This window comes from Nomascus leucogenys, chromosome 8 (assembly GCF_006542625.1).
Source record: "Nomascus leucogenys isolate Asia chromosome 8, Asia_NLE_v1, whole genome shotgun sequence".
NCBI classification, from domain to species: domain Eukaryota; kingdom Metazoa; phylum Chordata; class Mammalia; order Primates; family Hylobatidae; genus Nomascus; species Nomascus leucogenys.
In genome coordinates, this window is record NC_044388.1 from 108,748,584 (window position 1) to 108,770,870 (window position 22,287).

The 22,287-nt window shown below is 47.1% G+C and overlaps 1 protein-coding gene across 6 annotated transcripts in view; it reads right to left on the reverse strand.

Annotated features, from left to right (window-relative positions):
• Positions 1–22,287, reverse strand: part of DDX31 (DEAD-box helicase 31) — a 77,529-nt gene that overhangs the window by 4,070 nt on the left and 51,172 nt on the right. For 3 of the 6 annotated variants that reach the window (XR_004031466.1, XR_004031464.1, XM_003276784.3), the window contains 2 exons: positions 21,231–21,342; positions 14,968–15,136 (listed from right to left, as the gene is read on the reverse strand). Coding sequence is in view for 3 of the 6 variants with exons in the window: in XM_003276784.3 (XP_003276832.1) it covers positions 14,968–15,136; positions 21,231–21,342 (281 nt within the window). In the remaining 3 variants the exon portion in view is untranslated. Of the gene's footprint in view, positions 1–14,967; positions 15,137–21,230; positions 21,343–22,287 lie in introns of those variants that run through there. The other 3 variants (XR_004031465.1, XM_003276785.3, XM_030818087.1) reach the window with 2 other exon arrangements.

Below are 22,287 nucleotides of genomic sequence, written 5' to 3' on the forward strand. Positions count from 1 at the left end.
TTGAGGTCTGGAGATGCCATACACATCCCCCAGAGCCACACAGGAGCCAGGACTGGTGCTACGGCCCCTGACAGCTGGGCCAGGGCTCTTCTGAGAGCATCTACCACTTCCCAAAGAGCAGCGAGTCTCATCATGGGTCACCCGTCCCATGCAGACCATGTGCACCAGCATCCCTGGAGGAGGTCCAAGCTGCTGGGGGCTGACCTGTGGTTGGGAAGTGGCGGGAGACAGGGCCTGCGGTTGGGCGCACTCAACTTGTTCCAAACTGAAGGCTGCCAGTTCCTGTGCCTATAGTTTATTTTTAGTCAGGTTATGTGACAGAGTGAAAAGGGTCTGACAGGAAGGAATGCTTTTTCTTCCCTCTTGTTTGAAGCCAGGTTCACAGTGTGTATAATTTTAAATGTAACAACCTAAGTTTCAAAATATGCAAAATTTCAGTCAAAATATTCTCCCCAGCGTAAGCTCCAGCACTTCAATGATGGCTCCTGCTACCACTAAGGCAAAATAAAGAACCAGCATCTTACTGGAGTGACTGATACACTAATTGCCTACAGAAGCGGTGCGGGCTGCGGGAGCATCTTCCAGGCACCAGTGCTCAGGCAGTGCGCCCGTGCTCCCAGGCTGCCATCCACCCAACAGAGCAGAAGCCCACACCCACAAATGTAGCCTACACAACAGGCAGACACCCAAACACCACCAGGGCCACTTCTACAGCTCCTCCAGACCTGTCCCTTCACAAACACTGTGGGTCTGGGGTGGAGGAAGGCAACCACTAGTGCGTACATTGCGCCACTGAGTAGGAACAGGAGAGCCCATGTGGTGGAAGAGGAGGCCGTTCGAAAGCACGTTTTGGAGATGGGTCGTACTTGCCTTCAGTTATCATCACCACCTTTCCTGGCTATTTCATGACGTTAGTCAATGTCCTTTTGACTTGGGATGCAAAGCCAGCAGTCCACTCACTCAAGAGATTCTGGTGGTCAGCAAGCAGGCAGAGGGTGGCATTTTCCAGCCCAGACCTCCTCCTTAGGTGGGAGAAGCTCAGGCCAACCCTGCAGGGGTTCCACCTCAACAAAACCCATTCATCCCTTGGCCAGCTCCCTGTCTCCTTTTCCTTTGTTCCAAGGCCCAATGCTGAAAAGGCGAAGTACAGATGGGAAGATGAACTGCTCTAAACCCAAGCATGCGATGGGCACTCAATTTCTCCTCTGCCAAGCTGCAGTGCTCCCAGGAACCTGCCAACTTTCTCGCCCTCCTTGCCCTCCAAATACCCGCACCCCTCTCCAATGGCCTTCCTGAACATCCACCATAGTAATCCTATAGTTACCAAGCAACAGATCAGTTTATCTAACCACAGGGAACTCCCTTGTAGTGAAGGCTGAATAAACCCCCCCAGTTACCAGGCTGGATTACTCAGCAGGACAGGCAGATGCCACTTGCACCGCCAATAAGGTGAAATCACAGCCTAATTAGTAAATCAATATACCCTGTTACAATGACCACTGGAGAAGGGAGATCACAGGGCCTTTTCCTAACTTTATCATTAAATTCTCAGAATGATCTTCCTAGGCAAAAAGCCATTCTAATTCAGGCTTTTGTTAATGGCATTCTTTTATAGGACAGAAGTTTAAATTTTATTTATGTACTGTTAAGGCGATCAATAGTTTCTTTCATGTTTTATGGCTTTAGGGTCATGTTTGGGAGAGTCTTCATCCTAGGATCTCAAAAATATTAAAGTATATTTTCATCTAGCTTGCTACTGTTTTAATTCCATCTACATTTTATTTTGATTCATAGAAAAATGAACTGTTTCTTCCTAAGAGTTATCCAGTTAACCACGACGGTCACTGAACAATAAATCTTTTCCCCGAGGTCTTGAAATGCTCCCCTAGAGCACCTCCTGCAGGCTCTGTTTGAAGAGCAGTGATGACCACAATGGCGCCCTTAGTGGGCTCTACAAATAGATGAAAACATTTAAGAGAATACCAATTACTTGGGTTGTTAATGGATTTAAATGTAAAACAGGTGAAATCAAAGCCATCCAAACCGACTACACGACATAGGCATTTAACTTACTCACTTCTCCAACCACCACCTGAAACAGGTACTACTAGTATCCACACTTCCTGGTAAGGAAACCGAGGCACAGAGAGATTAGGTCATTTGTCCAGGGCCAAAACCCAGTAATGCAAGAGCTGGAATCTGAACTCAGGAAATCTGACTTCACAGAGTTGAACCGTAGCAGTCTGCCACCATGCTACAGTTTTCAAAACAAGGGGCAAGTTCCTGGCATAAAATGTTTTTAATATACATAAATCTGTATGCCTGTATGTATACATGCAAAGTCTGAAGGATATAGGAAATGTATCAGGGTTAACCTGAATGTAGGCTTATGGGTAATTTTTGAGCTTTTCCCTATGTCCTGTAGTTTTACAATGGGCGTGCATTATTTTTATAATTAGAAAATAACAGTATATTCACTCTAAGGGGAAACAAAAGCAAATGGTAGAATTTTGTCCTATAGTGAAAGGCCAGAGTATTTTAATTTCTACTCACCAGAAACCTCTCTGCCTTTTGGCTTTGAGTTGGTTTGATTTTGCGAGGGTGTAGTACAATTAAAACATAGACAGATAGACAGACAGGGGTTCTTCGGACAGACTGAGGACTGGTCAAGTGCACTCCTCTAATCTGAACGAGGCTGCTTATAAGCACATGTTCCAGGGCCATGGCTAGGCTCTGAAGGTCTCTGCTGACGACGCAAGTCCCCCAGATGGGAAGAAAAGCCTGGGCTCTCAATGAACACAGGAGACCGCAAGGACTTCATGTGGCCTGGGACTGACTAAGTCTCTACACTTGTGCCTGACTCTATGGATGACAAAAAGGCGGCAATGTCTGGTAGATTTTGGTGGCTCTCAGGTCACAGTGAGGGTAACAGGCAACTCCAGGGGAATGTGACAAGCGGATCCTCTGAATGTTTGTATACAGAGGAGCTGAGGGAAAGAATAAGCTGGTGTGGGATGCCATGACAACTTCACCTTGGCGTGGGCCGACCCAGGGAGGATGCTACCCTACCTTTTACGGTCAGTGAGGAAAAGGAACTGTATCAAGACTCTTTCAACCTCTGGGTTCTGTTCTGGTAGAGAAGTATGCTGGCAGACCAGCTGTTTTAGGGATGCCTTCTTTGTGATTTCTTAGGATCCAATCAAGTCTAGCTTTTGTAAAACTACCAGAGCCCCAGAAGACACTCGGCTCCAGCTGAGTCCTGCTGTGGCAGTGGGAATCATGGGAATCACAGCAGCATTCCCAGGAGGGGTTCTGTGGACACAGAGGCTGGTGAAGAGTGGACTTCAGCTTCGTGCCAAAGATCAAGATGTAGTGAAGCTCAAAACTCTGAGCCCTGGGCCAAGGACACGCACAGTGGCAGGCAGTGCAGATCACAGGCAACTGAGAAAAACCACGGATGGTCCAGCGCACTTGCTGCCTGGAAGGCCAGGCACACGATGGGAAAGAGGAGAGATCATTTTAGATATGGCTGATGTTTGAAAATGAAGGGCTTAACCAAAGCCCCAGAAATAGATGGGAACTTTGAGACTATTTAGCTCGGGTGACCAAAACTCTTAGGAAGTTCTGTCAGAACATAAGCAGGAACTTCAGATGGCAGGTGGCAGTGCTGGGGACGGGCAGAAGACCAGAATTTGATGACCTTGGTTGGAATTCCAGTTCTGCCACTCGCCTAGCTGATGACCTTGTAGAGTCACAGCAGCTTTCTCCAAGCTTCGTTTCCTGGTACATCAGAAAGGACCTATGCACAGGCACATGGCCAGTATGAAGGTACAACGGCCTACAGTGCGTTAGAGAGCTCAACACATTTTAATTCTCTGTGAAAGCCTTATGAATTACTGTTAAGATGGAGAATACAGGGTGAACATGGCAGCAGTGAGTTGTGCTTGGAACTGTTATGATTACACACTGAAAATACTGACTGAGAGGGACCAGCTTGGGGCAGAATCCCAGCCCCACACCCCAGAGCGCAGTACCCTGGGCCTGTCCTGTTTGACACTGTGGGTGAACTGGATGAAATCATGAGGCATATCTACCACGTCTGCAGGAACAGCTAATACACTGGCTGACAAAATAACAACAGTCTAGGAGACCAAAGGGATGGGCCTACGCTGGCAAGGTGAGCTTGAACTATGACAGATGTCAGGTCTTGCCATTAGAAGGTAGGGTGGCATACATTTCACATATGCAAATGGGCAGGGATTTAGTTGGCAAGTTTCAACCTGAAACCAGAGGTCTGGGTTCGAATCCCAGCTCTGCCCAGTGGACAGTGGTGCCATCATGGGCAGTTTCCTCCTCTGTAAAACAGGGATAACATCATGATTGAAGTGAGGACCACAGTGGCCATCCATCATGGGGGCCAGTGTCTGGCTGCTGCTGAGCATCCCATCAGTGGAGCCGCCATCCCTGCCATTATCACCCCCTGCACTAACAGACGTGATTGCCCCATACTTCTTGCTGGGCAGTTTCCATTGTACGTCTGGATAATTTCATGAACCAGACTTTGAAAAGAACCTGGGCAGATAGGATGGGTGGAGCCGAGCCATCCAGATGACAGGCTGCAACAGTGTAGACCAAGGAGCAGCTGGGCCTTGGTACAGCCTGAGACAGGCATACCAGAAACAAGCCCCTCTGAGCGGGGGTCCCGGCATAACCTCATACAGGCTGTAGAACTGATTCTGGAAGTTCGGCCAAGGTACTTATTTCTCTAAGTCCCAGGTTTTTCACTTACAACGATTAATGAGCTAACATTCTAAAGTATTCATCACACAGCCTGTTAGGAAAGTACTCAGTAAATATTGACTAGTGTTATTATTAAGAGCATGATAAAGAGAAAAGGGGAGGGGACAGGAGTCATCCTCAGATATGTGGTACATTGTCATGTGAACTAAGGCCTGGTCTGATCAATAACATCACTTCTATGTTTGCAAATCATGTACACACAGCATTTGAATCTCACAGAGGCCAAACAGCAGAAATAAGACCAAAGGGTGGAAAATGAAAGTAGTGAATTCTGGCTCATTCTCAGAAGCTCTAATGGCAAGCCAGGTCCATGAATGGACAGCCCTGGGGGCTGCAAGACACTGGGATGCCAGGGGTGCTGAAGCAGAGGCCACACCAACCATGGGAGGTGCAATGGGACCCACGGGACCAGGTTGGGCCAGGCTGGGCAGACTCAGGGAAGACTCTATGTAGTTTCCATCTTTTATTTACAGATCAAAGAGAGGAAGTGAGACAGGGCAGAGGAACAGCTGTTTATCAAACACCCACTCTGAGATCAGCACTGAGCTAAGGCTGCACATTCCTTACCCTTCCCCACACCCTACACAACCACCCTTCAGCACCTCCATTTTACAGCTAAGCTGTTGCTGAGTGCTACGGTTGGGATCAAACTCAGGAATGTCAGCTTCAAACCCACACTCCCAGCACTATACCATTCTGCTTCCAGACCTAGAGGAAACTGGGAAAAAAAGTCAGATCTACATCTTGCTTATGATCGTCTCTTCTCAAAGTTGTTCCAATGATTTCCCCAAAGAACAGAAAACATCTACGATCCACTCTTGGAAGTTTGGCCAAGGTACTCATCTCTCTAAGTCCCAGCTTATTCACTTACAAAAGCTAATGTACTAAAGCATTCATCACACTGCCCATTACGAAGATACTCTGACAGTTTCAAACCAAATTCTTCCATACACACAACAAAAACATCTCCTACTTTAAGGCCCGAGTGGTTATCTCCTTGTGTTCATATACTTGCTATTTCACCCAATACAGATTCTAGAAACCAGCAGCTTCCAGACGGGGCAGGCGAGAAAGCCGACACGGCCCTTGGCTGAAAGTTTGGGCTTCAGGATCTCTCAGACTCAGAATCACATGACCAGGCTCCAAGTTCTACACTGGCCACTGAGGATCCTGCCTTGGTCACAGGGACCGGGTGAGGCCTCAGTGAGATAATGTGCATGGAGGACTCAGCTCGGCAGAGAACACACATAAGCCCTTAAAAGAGATGCTGCCCCACCGCCACGAGCACTTAAAACTGATATGCACAAAGTGTCACATGCCGTTGCTCTGGGATGCTGGTTCTCAACCATATCCCTTTTTGACTATTAAGTAGTTAACAAATTACTCTGCATTTTGGACCATAGCTATAACATTGGGACCAACATGGAGATATTTGAAAAAGACGTGAAGTCATTTCGTATAGGTTATAACAAGATGGAAAGGCTCTGACATCATGAAGAAGAGTGTGGAGGGGCCCGGGGTACACACCTTCCTATTGCAGAAAGCAGCTTAATGAAAGTAGAGTTAGATTAGAAGAGGACAGAGGTAGTCGGCTGTAATACAGGAGAGGTTTGGGATGACTAAAACTACTCTGTGTGCAGAAGGGGAGACCTCGGGGACTGTCATGTTCTTTCTTGATCTCTCAAATGATATGAACTAGAAGAGCTCTGAGCAAGGATGAGCTAATGAAGAGCTGGTACTCTCCTGTTGCAAGCAGCCGCATCTGGCATCTAGCGGTTTGTGCTAGGCCAGCCACATCTTCTAATTCCAGTGCTTGGGCAGCTCCAGCAGTGAATGTGCCTGTCTCCAGCATCGTCCCGGGAGAGGCTGGCTGGGTTCCTGTTCTTTGTTGTCAGCCCTGACTGCATGACTGAAAGCATGCCCTGTGGTTCCCACTGTCTGCAGGTGACCCAGGTGTGGAGGAAGCTCAGGGTCACTGTGAAATCCTCTAATCGCCTCATTAGCAGGGTGGGGAGGAGGGTGCGTTTGTTCCATGAGGAAGCAGAAAGCTGGTAATTGCATGGTGTCACCTAGAAAAAAACCATGGTGGAAGCAAAAGGCCAAATGTAAAAAGCTGCGTGTGCACAGCTGTAATTAAACCAGAGCCCGAAAAGCAAGGCCCACAGCACCTGACCGTAGAAAGAAGGTAAAGCAGTGGAAACTGGTTTTGCACGGGGTGTGCTGAGAGGGGAAGGGCAGACCTCCCACTGGAGCGTGTGCCCACACTGTGCAAGTTGGGCACAGTGGACTGTGAACACGACGTGCTTCGTAACTAACAGATGGATTCATTTGATAAACGGTCCCTGAGTGACTACAGGCCAGTGTTCCCCACTCAGAAGAAACGCAATCGCCTTCCACAGTAGTGCTCTGATCCCTTGCTCCAGGCTGGACGAGAGTTTATTCTTAAGACAAATGCCCTAAAGACATGATCCAGCATTGACCCCAGAGGTGCCAGCCTGCCTCCCTTGACAGAGGCCATGAGAGCACGTTCTTGGCTACCATCTGTGCAGCTGGCCCAGGTTCTACATAAAAAACTACTGATTAATCCTAACTCATCTTTAAACTACGATATATTCAGCAGCACCTCGCTGCCCTGCCATGTGAAGGAGAACATTTCGTCATCTGCTCTGAGGACCACATTCTTTCATGTTCCCAGGGACTGTCCTTGGGTCAAGTTCACGGTCACTTCTATCTCACTCTTCATAATTTTAGATTTTACTGAACCACGGTCTCCTGGGTTGGAGCCTGGGCAGAGCATTTTCATATGATTCCCCAACCGATTTCCAGAGCACATTCTGTTTCCCCATATACTGCCACATCTGTCCTCGTGGCTACTTCTGGTGGTCCTGTTTTGCTCTGGTCTTCCAGCAAGGCCTAGCGACCCCTCTCTGCTGGATGCCTGCTCTGGCCTTGTCTAGGTGGGGCGGAGGCCCCAGTCCTGAGCCCGCTCATCTCTGTGTTCTGTGGGCTGATCCCAGGCCTCCTTCACCAGGGAACAGAACCAGCGGCTGCGCCACGAGGGGCATCGGCATGGGGATGGTTGTCCTTCCCAAGGACGCCTTTATGTGGAGGAAGGAGATCCCAACCCCAGGCCTGTTCTCTTAGGACAGAATGACTGACAAGCGGCCCACAGAGTTCTGAAAGACGACTTTCCCACCAGGCAGGGTTTGCTGTTTTCCAAATTCACTACACAATAAAGAGGGATTTACCTCCTTTTCATGTCAGAACAATTCCTGCTTCCTTTCTTTTCCTTTGTGCACTTCCTCTCAGAATTATAGGACATTTTGGTTTCTATTCATCTATTACAAAAAATTTACCGAGCACCTACTGTGTGCCAGGTTCTGTGATAGGTGCTGGGCATTCGGGTTGAGCACCTCAAATCTGAAAACTGACATGCTCCAAAATCCAAAGCTTTCTGAGCAACGGCATGATGCATGACGCGTGGCACTAAAAGGAAATGCTCACTGCAGCGTTCAGGGTTTGGGTGCTCAAAAAACCTGTACAACGCAAACACTACAAAATCTGAAAACACTGAAACCTGACACACTTGTGGTCCCCAAGCATTCTGGATGAGAAATACCCAACCTGCACGATGAGCAAAAACCAGGCAGGGTCTGTTCTCTAAGCTATACTTTCGAGGAGGGGCAGACGCTGACCATACATACAAATACCACCACAAGCAGACGCAAAGCTGCCACCACAACAGACCACGGCCAGGGCAGAGACGTGAGGGTGTCTGCCTGGCTGGGGAGGGCACAGCAGGGAGGGGAGAGGTCCAAGCTCAGGACATGTTCAGGCAAAGGCCCTGAGGAAAGGACAAGAAACAGGGGTATGGGATGAGGCTGAACAGTCAACAAAGGCTGGGGCCTTTGTGAGGAGGGGTGTTTGTTGTGGCTTGCTCTAATCATAGCCTAACGGGATGCCACTGAAAGGAGCTAAGCCAGGGCAAGATGGGGTGAGGGCTGTGGAGGTGCTGGCCGACTGTGGCACCATGGCCACAGGAAGACTCGGTGGGAGACTGTTTCAGAGGTTCGGATGGAGTGCTGGGGCTAAGGGCTGCTATTCATAAAGACAGTGTTTGGGAAGCAGAGGGAAGAGACAGGTTTAAGGAGGCCGGAGGGATCAACAGTGTTGGACGCGGCTGAGATGGAGTAGATGAGCACTGACTCAGGTGCAGTGGATTTACACGGAGAAATCCTCATGTCTCCAAGTGTGGTTTCGTCCAGCCTCTCATCTCATGTTTGGCCAATCTGTCTTTTTACAGAATGCTAACTGGCTCAATGAAATCGAGAAAGTTTTCACAGTGGGCAAGATTCCAGGTTTGCCTTCAGCTAATTAAGTGATATTAGGGAGGTTGTAAATGCCACATAAAAATTGGCAGGCAAGCTGCTCTAATGATGAGAATATTGCTTTACAGGGAGATGCAGCTGCAGCTTCTTAATGCTCGTCTTTGAGGGACTCGGTTCCATGTTTTCAAGGTTGTTCCTGATAAGAAAAGTTCAAGGGTGCTAAAAGGTTGCAGTTCACTTTTCGTACTCTCGGTTCTGCGGCTACTTGCGACAATGATGGAGGCTGGGGGAAGAAGCAACGCGATAATATGGTCGTTGTGATGATCACCAGGTGCTCGCGCTTATTCCCGTGCTGGACACCACGATGTTTCCACTTATCCTCCGGCTTAACCCCCACAATAAAACGGTGACTTGAGTACTTCCCTTTGAGGCCAGAGAACCCAGGCACAGAGACGCTGAGTGACTTGTCCAGAGGCACACAGACTGTAAGTGGCCCGGCCACGATTCAATCCTGGTGTCTGTGTGATTCAATCCCAGATGTAATCACTGTGATTCTCCCAGAGTCGGCATGTAAGAAACCAGAGAGGGGCAAGGGAGAGGGCTAACGGGGGTACAGACTCAAGCTAGAGCTCTATTCCGCACAGTTAGCTCTTCCCAGGTATTAAACAATTGCTGAATGAGCAAGGGTGAGAATCAGAGAACAACACAGCACAGGCCTTCAAAGATGAAAAACGCCCCAGAGCATTGCAAAATTTCCAATTGGAAGCATTTGTGATAATTCAGACAGGAAAAATCTGTGAACCTGTCCTATCTATGAAGAAGGGGTGACTGGTGTGTATGATTTCCATGAGGATGTTTATTTTAGAAAGTAAATGACTTCCAGAACTTCGGAAGTGTGGGAGGTTAAGGAAATCCTCTGCAAGGCCTGGCACACAAGCCACAGGGTGCGCTGGTTCTGGTCCCACTTCCCCTCTTCCTACTGATCAGCGCCTGCTGAGCACTGACTTAGCACGCCCAGATCTACTAGGTACTAAGGGGTAAGAGAATCCCAGCTTAGACTCTATACCCTATTTGATAAAATTAGGAGCTACCAGCTAACATTTGGGCTAGGCTGACTTGAGAAAATTTATACAAATAAAACTTTTCTTTCCAACAATTCAGATTGCTGTTTAGTAATTTTAAAGAGGAAGCTAGGAGCAACAGGGGGACAAAATTATTGCATTACTGATAATGAAGATGTCCCAGATGTTTCTAAGCTCTAAGAACAACATTAGAAAGGCAGGTGGCAGAAGTCAGGGGTAAAACCAGTCTTAGGTACCATAAACTGAATCATCTGGCAAAAACTACTATGTGAGCACAGCATATAATTCACATAAAATAGGATGGTTTACAAACAGCAGACTTACCCTTTCATACTGTCACAGTATCACCAAGATCTTTAAACATTTTTAAATTTTATTTTTTTTAGAGATGGTGTCTCACTCTGTCACCCATGCTGGAGAACAGTGGTACAGTGATCAGTTTGCTGCAACCTTGACCTCGTGGGCTTGGCCTCCCAAAGCACTGGGATTATAGGTGTGAGCCACTGTGCCCAGCCTAACACTAAGAACTTAAGGCGCGTCGTTTCTATCTTATTGAGCCATTTTCCAGAGTGGCAACGAAATGAGAGAGAAGCGTGGCCCTATTGAGTGGGCCTGCTCACTGTCCTGACGTGTTCTACTCGTGGGACGACCTAGACAGACAGACAGACAGACACCTGGCAAACGACACAATTCTGCCTCTCCCAGCAGACAGTGCTGGGTCGCAGCATCTCCTGGAAAGATGGGGACTTTGGAAGCATATGTTACCTTTGCTTCTCAGAAACTGCTGAATCTGCTATAGCTTCAAAATAAGAACTGCATTTCACGGAAGGGAAAATGCTGTTTTCGTGACGGATGTTGCTAAGGGGCCATTCAATATTTTACCGATAGCACCAACTATCTGTGTACATGTCTATGTCGGTGTTTGGGGTGGGGGCTGTTTTGACAGGTTTGCGTGTAGGTGTCAGAAGAGTTTTTGTGACTATGACTGTATTTCTATGTGTAGAGGAAGATATTTACTGTTCCCTTTCAGAACTGAGCACTGGAAAAGTCGACAGAAACCTAGTTATTAAGATCTCATTTGGGGCCATGAACTATTTTCCTTTTCTGAAAAGTGGTTGAGTGAAGGACTAAAGGCAATATAAGAGACGAAGTGTCCCTCTCCCATCGCATGGACCAGCGGAACAGCCTCCTCACTAACCTGCTCCCGGTCCCCATTCTAATACCCGCCTGAGCTCCCGCTTGGCATATGACAGGTGAGACAGGCTTCTGTTAGTCTGATGGATTTGGTTTGCAGATATCACAGGTTTGCACATAATATATAATTATTCTAGGCAGTAAACACCGTAAAATGGAATGCAGAATAGTTTAGAGAATTTAGTGCCATTATTTTATTCACCCATACAAAACATAAGGAACCCATTCTCTTTCTTGACAGATGGATTTCAGAGGAGACGTTTCAGCTCAGAACAGTAATTGTGGCCACAGCATAACTCAAGCACTTTGTGGGGTTTAATGGACTTTTCTTTCCAGTCCTCAAAAAGCAGCAACTGGCATTTGCTCAAACTCTGACTGAGGTGTGGAAAATCTGTCAAGTTTTCTCTGCCGCTTACCCTGACCACAATTATACGGTCCATGTGCAGATTAGCTGCAAAGTCATTCCTCCTCCAGGAGTGACAAGATTTCCCCAAATAAAAAAAGGTACCCACTGTATCCTCGAGTGCCCGTCTGCCTTCGAAAGGCAGGGGTTGGGGGGGAGGATCTAAGGAGTGTGAAGAGAAATGCCTTCAAAAGAAGGGCATAACAACGGAAAAAGTAGCTGGAACAGAGTGGGGACATGGCAAGAACAGAGAGCGGCATTGTCACGGGCGGAGTAATCCTGTGACACACTGCTGTCACTCACCGCCCAGCTCCCTGCCGCGCCAGCCAGACATCAAAGGCTGCCCCATACCATCTTACATGCTCTTTATCAGCTAATCAGCCCATTCTTCCCTAAATAAAGCCCTGTTAAATCCCCTGCTCACAGGGGTATCGTGGTCTTGGTGCCCATCTGCTAGCGAGGGTCAGCTGGGGCAGGAGGCGGCGGGCTGCTCTCTCCCTAGCGGCTTCTCAAGGTAAGGACAATGCTGCCTCCAATTCCCCCGCCCACAGGCTTCCCTCTCTGCTTTCCAGGATCTGGGCCGGTCTGAGGAGCTGCTATCTGGATTAACACTTGCTAATGAAATCTCCAGTCATAAAGGCAGATCATCTGCTAACTATGAAATCTTGGGATCGCATTTATTTTCAGGAAGAGGAATAAACAAAGATGTGTGTGTTTTTTTTTTTTTTCCTCGAGACAGTGTCTCACTCTGTTGCCCAGGCTGGAGTGCAGTGGCACGATCTCAGCTCACTGCAACCTCCGCCACCCAGGTTCAAGCGATTCTCCTGCCTCAGCCTCCCAAGTAGCTGGAATTACAGGCGCCTGTCACCACGCCTGGCTGATTTTTGTAGTTTTGGTAGAGATGGGGTTTCACCATCTTGGCCAGGCTGGTCTTGAACTCCTGACCTCGTGATCCACCTGCCTCGGCCTCCCAAAGTGCTGGGATTACAAGAGTGAGTCACCGTGCCCGGCCAGATGTGTGTTTCTTAACAGTAATCATTTGGCAGATCTCTTCCTCTGCTCTCAAAGTGTCACCATTGCTGAGACGGTGACAAAATGATCAGGCTTCTGATGATGAGGCTACTCTCAGTCATTAGCTGGGAGGCCTCATGGTTTCATCCCACACTCAAATCAAAGTTAACATACATGAGTACTGGGGACAGCAGATCCTAAGACAGGAACCCAGTTCCCGGGCCCTGCAGCCTAGAATCCTGGCACAGCCAAGAGTGTCTGGAAGTAGAGCTGAGGCATCTTGGCCCTCTGGGAGGACAGCCTGGCTCTAGCAGAGGATGAGCAGAAACATCTTTGGGCTGCAGCCCTGCTCTGTACCCCTGAACCTCAAAATGGCCTAGAAGGAACCAGAAAAGGACACGTCCACACTCATCTAGGCACTGCAGTACAGCAGCACATGGAAACAGTTTCTGTTTGCTTTTCCTCAAATAATTACTGGAGCATTGTCCTATGTGAGAGTTACTAGTATCAGAAAAGAATCAAGCATCTTAAAAATTCCAAAACTGGGAACAGAATTAGGCAACACTCTATCCATTCCAGTGAGACTTGGAAGTGCCAAGTCCCCCAGAGAGGTCAAGTTGGATGTCCCCAAATCTGCTTTTTAGCTTGTAAGGACCTTCATCTGTAGGGCCCTGTATGGTTCAAAAGGCATATTCACAAGTCACCTAATCATTTTTTTTTTTTTTCTGTAGAGACAGGGTCTCGCTATGTTGCCCAGGCTAGTCTCTAACTCCTGGCCTCAAGCAATCTGCCTGCCTGGGCCTCCCAAAGGGCTGGGATTACAGGAATCACCTGATTTTGATTCTCAAGACAATCTTGTGAAGTAACCAAAAATATGGATTTTCTTCTCCCTAGTGTAGCTGAGATCGAGGCTCTGAGACGTTAAGAAAAGGTATGGCCCCAAACTCACATCAGAACGGAGCCGACTTCAATCCAACTTCAATGCAAGACCAATGGTCACTTCCCTCCACTGGGTGGTCCCTCTGTCTTTGCCGTGACAGGCTAGAGAAACGGGGCCCTGACAAAAGTGATGGAATAATCGACACTTCCCAGTGAACGGAGAAGCCAGACATCATGTGGGAACAGGAAGCACAGAGTGGTCCTTCCTGGTGAACGGGCAAGCTGGACACTGTGCGGGAACAGGCAGCGCAGAGTGGTTCTGCCTGCAGATTCCCAGAGTCAGTGGGGGAGCCTGCGGCGTTTGTAAATTAACATGGAAAAGGGAGGATAAACAATGCAAACTAACCATCCAGAATGTTCTGGGATTGAACCTGGAAATCAGGGCAAGTGAGAAAAAAGTCTCTGTGCCCCAAACATTTGTTCGACGGACTGTTCCCACATAAACAATGAGACCATCCACCCCAAAGTTCTGACATGAGTAGCTCACAGGGCCTCAAGCGCTCTGGCTCCTGTGAGGGGCTGAGGCTGGTACTAAAAACATGTCTTTGAGGAGAGGAAGAAGGCCTTTTACAAATGTAGCTTGCTGAGGGAAACCATCTCAGCACTGTGAAGACAGACTCAGAGCCCAGCCTCGAACATGGCAATACCCCTCCCTCTCCTTCCTCTCCCCAGGACCTCTGGACAAGTCCTGAACAAGCTCTTTTTGGGAGGAAAGGGGAAGGGCTCACCGCTCTTGCCTTGATGAGTGCTCACCACTGGAGGTGCAACTCAGCAGCAAGGAGCCCGGCGCTGACCCCAAAGCCAGTGTTAGAGTTCTGGGCTTTGGCAGCTCCTGGAATCTGAGGCTGGGGCACTCAGCCCTTCCATCTCACTGGAACAAGGTATGCTTCCAGGGCTCGTCACACAGAACACACCAGAATGTGTCATACACATCTCGCATGCTCTCCAGGGCGGACCGCAGCACAACCGAAGCTCTGACTACAGCGAGTCCTATGAACCCCACCACATTTGGGCCCAAAAGGAGGCACCCCTGAATTTCTGCAAGATGAGGTGGCTTTCTTCTCATTCCAAGTGCTTGTTTACTGGGAGAAGGGCAGGTATGAGTGAGAAGAGAGTTGTGGGGAGCATGGCAGCTAGCACATCACCTCACTGGTGCTCATGTGAACGGAGCTCTCTAGCCCCGTCACGGGACGAATTCAGCTCGTCTTACCTTTTCAGGTGTGCTTTCCTCTTCCTTCTAGTCAAGGCACTAAGATTCCTGGGGGCATCTCTTAGTCCGAAGCTCTTTGCCACATGCCCAAGGTGGAGGGATCGGACGTGGAAGATGTGCTTCAGCTCCCTAGGGTAGGTGGCGTAGGCTTGGATGAAGGACTGCAGAGCTGAAAGAAAAGGGAGCGGGGAGGGAAGCTGTCAGGACTGGGGTCTCGAAGCTCCAAAGTGCCCGGCCTAATGGTTATCTTCTGTACTTTATCTTGCCAGGCAAAGAAACATGAGCAGGACAATTACAACATATACAAACAACTAAAATCTAGACTCCTGTGTATTTCTTCAATTCCTAAACAACAAAAAGAAAAAAAAATACAGGGGGCCACAATTATTACTTGAATATGCCCGATAAAATATCAGATTTGACCACAGAGCTCCTAACAATCCCACAGGGTGGGGCCCAGCACAGCACCTGGTCACGGCAGGCACTTGGTAGATGTCTGTTGTGTAAACGAGTGAAAAGAGAGAACGGGTGAAGAAACTAAGAAATGATCAACACAGGACATCGCTTTCTTATGAAAATGAGAAAATCATTAGACATCTACATGAACACATTTTTCCTAATTAAATTTTACTTACTTTTGAATAGTTAATGCATGCTAGTCTGTTATAAAATTCACAAAGTTCAAAAGGCTTTATTATGACTGTCATGTTTACTATGAATGAATGACATTACCACCAATGCCCCGTTTACCACAAGCCCCACCTCCAGCTCCCTTATCCATAGGCAATCCCTGATACCTGTTTTTTGTGTACTCACGGGACTTTTCAAATTTAAAATTTTTTAAAGAGACGGGGTCTCACTATGTTGTCCAGACTGGAGTGCAGTGACATGATCATAACTCACTGTAGCCTCAAGCTCCTGGGTTCAAGTAATCCTCGTGCCTCAGACTACAGGCTAATTTTTAAACTTTTATTTTTGGAGAGACAGGGTTTCACTATGTTGCCTAGGCTGGTCTTGAACTCCTGACCTCAAGTGGTCCTCCCACCTCAGCCTCTTAAAATGCTTGGGATTACAAGCGTGAGCCACCTCACCCCGCATTCCTCATGGGATTTTAAAACCAAGTTCATTCTAAAAGTATCCAGGATTAACCAATATAGTGCTTCTTACTCAAAGAATGTGTAAAAAAGGGAATGAAACAAATTTTTAAAGGAGAAAGAAAATTACTAAGTCTCTAAAATAGTCCCTTGAAGACTGACAACAATTTAGGGACGTTCATCAAACATTCCATCAGGAAAGTTTCAGTACTGTTTTAAAATGAAGAAAAGCAGCTGGGTGTGGTGGCTTAAGCCTGTAATCCTAGCACTTTGGGAGGCTGAGTCACGCAGATCACCCAAGGTCAGGAGTTTGAGACCAGACTGGCCAATATGGTGAAATCCTGTCTCTACTAAAAATGCAAAAATTAGCCAGACATGGTGGTAGGTGCCTGTAATCCCAGCTACTTGGGAGGCTGAAGCAGGAGAATCACTTGAACATGGGAGGCGGAGGTTGGAATTAACAGAGATCATGCCACCGCACTCCAGCCTGGGCGACAAGAGCAAAATGCCGTTTCAAAGAAAATTAAATTAAATTCAGAAAAGGGGGTCCTTGTTGTAGGTCCCTCCTCCCCGAGAAAAGGGCCAGACTCATTCCCAGGAGGGTGGAGCTTTGGTCTACTTAACTAGGCATTCCCTTGAGGAAAGATTCTCGTAGATTGAGTTCCCCCTTGAATATCTGGAAGTAAAAATGAAAACCGAGTGTCCACCCACTTCTCACTCCAACAAGGAAGGAGGGGGACGTCCTGCAAAGCACTCCCCGCCATCCCTGTCACTGCTCTCTTCACCTCCAATCCTGCTCTTCCAGCAGCTGAGCCAGAGCCCGGCCGACGGTGTCTGATGGAGGCAAGCACTGAACGCCAGCCTTCGCTTCCTCACTCTCCTTGTTGAGCCACTGGACTGGCAAGTTTGCCCACAGCTTAAACATAATATCCCAGCAGCACCTGGAGATTGGCGTTTATGAACAGTAATAAAAAGTGTCATTTTAGCAGATCAGCTCCTGGAAGGATCCTGGGGAATCCATCAAAGCTCTATTTACTGAGTAAAGTGAACTCCTTTTCCCAATCGATGAGCAATAATAACCAAGGCAACTCCTCTGCACCCCACTCTTAAATCTGTGCTTACTTCCCTTTTTAATAATTAGGGACTTTTTCAAGGAAAATCTTTAACGCTTCAAATGGTCTGTACTGTTTGGAGGGTACTGATACCACTACACACAGAGCCCCACAGCCAAGCCCTCAGAGGGAAAGGCTCTACTGCTACATGACCCAGGAGATTCAAGCCGATCTCCTCAACCTCTCTTTCTTTCCCCAACTCCCAACACTCACTCTGGTCTCAAAAAAGACAAGACTGAAACCAAGTCAAGCCGAAACCAAACCAAGAGCCTGCACTTTTAAAACCTCAGTTACCCAAATCCCGCTCTAGGTCTCTTCATTTCCTACCTCTCTTCAGTGTAAGCAGATGAGCCCCTGGGCTTCCACCCTGGTCACCTCTCTTCCTCTCCTCCTATCCACCAATCCTATGAGCTGAGCACTGAGAGCGTCTGTCCCAGGAGACGTAGGTGCCCAGCTAACAGCTTTACAGGGATAATGAGTTTGCCAAGATGTGGCAGGAAGTGTTTTCTCCCCAGACAACTGGCCAGGCAGCATTTCACACTGCATATTTTTACTAAACCTCCTTGTCCTCAAGGCTCCTGTCTCATCGGGGACAGCGACAGTTGGTTGTCCTCACATACTTGCATGGACTCCCATGTTTGGATAATTTAGAGAAGCAGGAATTTCAGATGCTGCAGCAGCTGTCTGCAGGACCTTTCAAGGAGCAGGAAGTGGCTCATGTTGGCAGTGTCTAGAATGTGCAGAAGGAACAGGGGCTGTGGGACCCACACAAGCGGAAAGTGGAGAAGTAATGAAAGCAGACATTTATTTGGGGTGACGGATGAAGCTACAGGCCACCAGAGTTCAGCACTTTGCAGTCACTGATTCCTATTTCTTGCCAACTACTTAAGGTGCCTGAATTAGGGCAGATCTATTTTCAAGTATCTCACGTGGACACATTGTCCTTTTTCATTCCTGGACATTTGGATCAGAAACTAGTGGTATCTTATGATGACTTGTAAGATGAAGGAGACAGAAATAAACAAACCTCCAGCCTGGAAGGTGAAGATCATCTCTGCTCCTCCCAACCCCACCTCCACTCCCACAAGAGCGCCCTTCAGTACAGAATAAAGGCACATGCATCTTCAAGACCACCCAACACCTACAGCGACAACTATGGCAAGGATGGAGGAAAAGGAGGTTCCCTGCTGTTCTCTTCAAGACAAAGTATTTGGTAAAGTGCCCAGCCTAGCTCTGACCCCACTGAGGGGAGAAGAATGACTTGTCATCACTGGTGTGGGTTTTCTAGACTTTGAGAAGCATCCCTTCCAAACAGGCATAAATCCTACATGGAGTTCCTGGTCTGCAGGGAGACCTGAAGATGGAGAGGATTAAGCCACAGGAGCAATGGTCATTTGCAGGCAGAGGACTCTAGCTTCCAAGATTTTTGTTTAGGAGTCTGGAATTCAAACTTATGTTACCACTCGTTTTACAACTTGAATCCCTAGCTAAATGATGCAAGAAAACAGAGGAAAAAAGGGGTAACTGCTTCTGGAAACTGACAATTAAATGCTGGTTATTAACAATGACTGGGTCCAAAAATGCAAAAGGAAAACAAATACATACTTGGCCCAGTTTCTAACTAGTTTTCTGCCATCAAGGCAAAAGCCAGCTGCTTTGTTAATTATTCATGAGGTGGGTTCTGAAATGGCATACAAGGGAAGCAAGTCAATAGTGGAGAATTTGCATATGCAGATTGAAATGCAAAAGAGCGTCTCCACCTATGGGGTGCAGTGGCTGTTCCTATGCTGTAAATTCAATACGTTTAGGGTGGCAAATACGTATATACTCTCTCAAGCCTCCAAAACTTAGTCCTAAGAAACAGGAGAGAAGGAATGGTGGCAAGACTTAACGTCTGAAATGGGGTGACTGAGCTCTGTAAGAGGCGGTGCTGTCCCAGCCCATTATCAATCTGGTGTGGAAATCGATTAGCCAATAAGAGACATGAAACGTTTATTTCCTTCATGGTACATAAACATTGGGAAGTGACCCTGTTCCAATATTCCTTAAACAAAAGACAAGTGACTCTGCTTGTTTCATGGTATTAACAAGTTCAATGGTAATAACGGTGAGAGAAAACCCAAAACCACATCCTTTAAGAATTACTGTAACTTCTACTCAGATGACCGAGACACCTTGAAAGAGCTGTAGTCTTGCCAAAATATCTGAGGCATCACTGACACCAAAATCGAAGGTGACAGTGTGGGTTTATTTCTTTCCACTGCAACTTTGATACCAACCCTGGAATTCAGCAGCACAACACCTTGTTACGTACTGCACAGCCAGCTGAATTTGCCTAACTTTCATCAAAGGTCCAAACTCTGTAGAGTTACACTGTGACAAAGACCCTATTCCTCTTGAGAGACATAGAGCAATACTCCTCTAGAGGTAGCAAGGTAGGAAAACCCTTGGGAATTGTTGAATTCCCTTTAGGGAAATGCCAAGACAGGATATTATTAGAGAAAAGTCTAGAAGGATATACAGTACATATACAGTGGCAATTACTGGGACTTCATCTTTTACCTTGTGTGGTTCTGATTTTTAACGACAACCAATAATTGCAATTGTAATGTGCTAAAGGTATATAACAGGTCCTTGAAAATATTTGCTGACTAACCCATTTTTTCATCTATATTTCCTGGTGACCACAATTGCTCCTCAGCCAGGCTCCCAGCTTTCACAGTTGCCCCTGCTAGAGTCTATTCTCACACAGCAGCCAGGTGATCTCTTTCAAACCTAAGTCAGATCCCACCACACTTCTGCTCCCCCTTCATTCCGACCAAGACCCAAAGTCCTACGTGATTCTGCCTTGGCCAGCACCCCCTTTCCGTCCACACTGCCTTCCTCGAGCTCTTCTGCACCGGCTCCCACTGCCCAGAATGCCCTTCCTTTAGAGAGCCACGGGGCTCATCCCACTTCAGGTTTTTGCTCAAGTATCACCTACGCAATGAAGCTCACTCTGACCCCATTAAAAATGCACTCTGCTATGTCACCCCTTCACCTCCCCCATCTCCTTCTACTTATTCCATAGCTCTTGTCACCTTTAAACGGACTAATCTATTATGTTTATTATGCTCACTGTCTGCTGCCCCTGCACCCCACTAACATGCTGGCTTCACAAAGCAAGGATTTTTGTTTTGATCTCTCATGCATTCCAAGCACTCAGAATAGTGCCCGATTTGATAAATATTTGTCAAATGAATGGTTTTTAAAGCATTTCTATTTATAAAAAGAAAGGATGCTACAGTATTCCGATATTGGTAAGCCAGCCTGGCACTCTTCTCAAAATAGCAGGCAACTAACAAAAAAACCCTGTGCATCCTCCAGCATGGAGTAAGTCTCATTAGACATGGTCAGTCTCTGGCTAAGACATCCCACGATAAAAAGTACCAGTGACTACAAACCCCCTTCAGCCATGCACTGCTTATTACTCATTGTGAACTGTGAAGTCCACATCTAATGTATGGTGATCCCAGGAGCCAACTTATCCTACAAAGGGTCTGAATACTAAATCAATACCTAACTCTTTTATAAATTTCCCAGGAATTGGGTTCGTGGTCTATGGCTCCTCCTCAGTACTGTTCTTTCTCATTTTTCTTTGTGCCTTCAAATAGGAATTGCTTAGGTCTGATATTTCCAGCTCTGGCCTTCATCTCTAATTTCCATCTCTACAACTATTTCTACTAACGTGTCACATCTTCTATCTGGTTTTCAAAGAAAGAGGAAAACGGATCCTTAAGATCCAAGTTGTTGGGTCAAAACTCTAGTCCTGATATAAGCCAAGATAAAGCCTCATTTGTGCAAAACACGGGGAAGGATGAAATTAACATTTAATATCACTTTAAAGCCTTCTGTGCCTGCTTCCAAACCCTGCAGAATTATGGAGATTGAAGGCTTTGGCTGGTGAGCAGGGACCCCCATGTTGGCCTCTCAACCGGTTTGGGGGTATGTGGGTGAAGGTGGGGGAGAGCACTCTGCTGGGCTATCCACTGCGCAAGCACCTAGGAAATCGACTGACCTTTCTTTGCCCAGGAGACCCTCCTCTCACTGGAATGCACGTAATCTTCAAATACCGTCTGCAAGACTGTGGCTCGCTCTCGGATTTCCTGGGGGCCAACAGCATGGGATTTCTGAGAGGGCGACGGAAGGATTAAAGGAGAGATAGAGTCAAAGTCAAGAATAATGAAGCAGTTTATAATAGATTTAATAACAGTAAAATCACACAGTAACCACCTAGGGGCCAACAAGGGTAATCCTTTCAATATTACTAGGGAAAAAAAGGGAGCTATAGAGATGTTAAAGTCAAGTAAAGATGAGGATGGCTTTATGAGAGAGAAGATCAGGCCTGTTTACTTATTCACTTACTTTTCTTCCTGACCTCTTACCATGCATGTTCAAAATCAAAGACCACTGGAGACACTTTGGAATTTTCCAAGTCCAATTCAGACATTTAAAACATCACTGAACATGAGCTGTTTTCAAATGGGTCTTGGATCTCCTAGGAATCTTCACCTTTCCCTTATACCCATCAGCGGAACACTGACAATTTATCTTCATGAGCACTCCACAGTGACCTGCCTAAAATTCTGCCTTAAAAAGTTACCTCTATCCTTGAATTTCAGAGCAGGCTTCCTCAGTGCCTAGAGCGGTTCAGACTTCTAGTGTTTCAGATTTATTCCTCCAGCCCATGGCCACTGTGGCCAGGAACCTACTAAGGAGTGAGTGGGCTGTTCCAGGACACCACACTCAAAGACTGCCTGCATCTTTGCAGCAAATCGTCCCTGTGTAAGAAGTAGCATCTGTGTGCATGCAAAGAGCCTACAGATGGAAAATGTTAATAAAATAGACAATTATTTTCTTTTCATCCTTTAACAGTACCAGGGAAATAAATTTCCTTTTTAAATATCCCCGCTAAAAACTAGTGGCTTTTATCTCCAATATCTTAAAACAAACATGAGTGCTTTCTACTGAATGTGAAATCAAGAGAACACAGATTCTTCCACCCAATGAGGCCAACCTGCCAAGTGACACTGATCACTTGAGTGGTGCTGGTGCCTCTACTTCCACCCGCCACC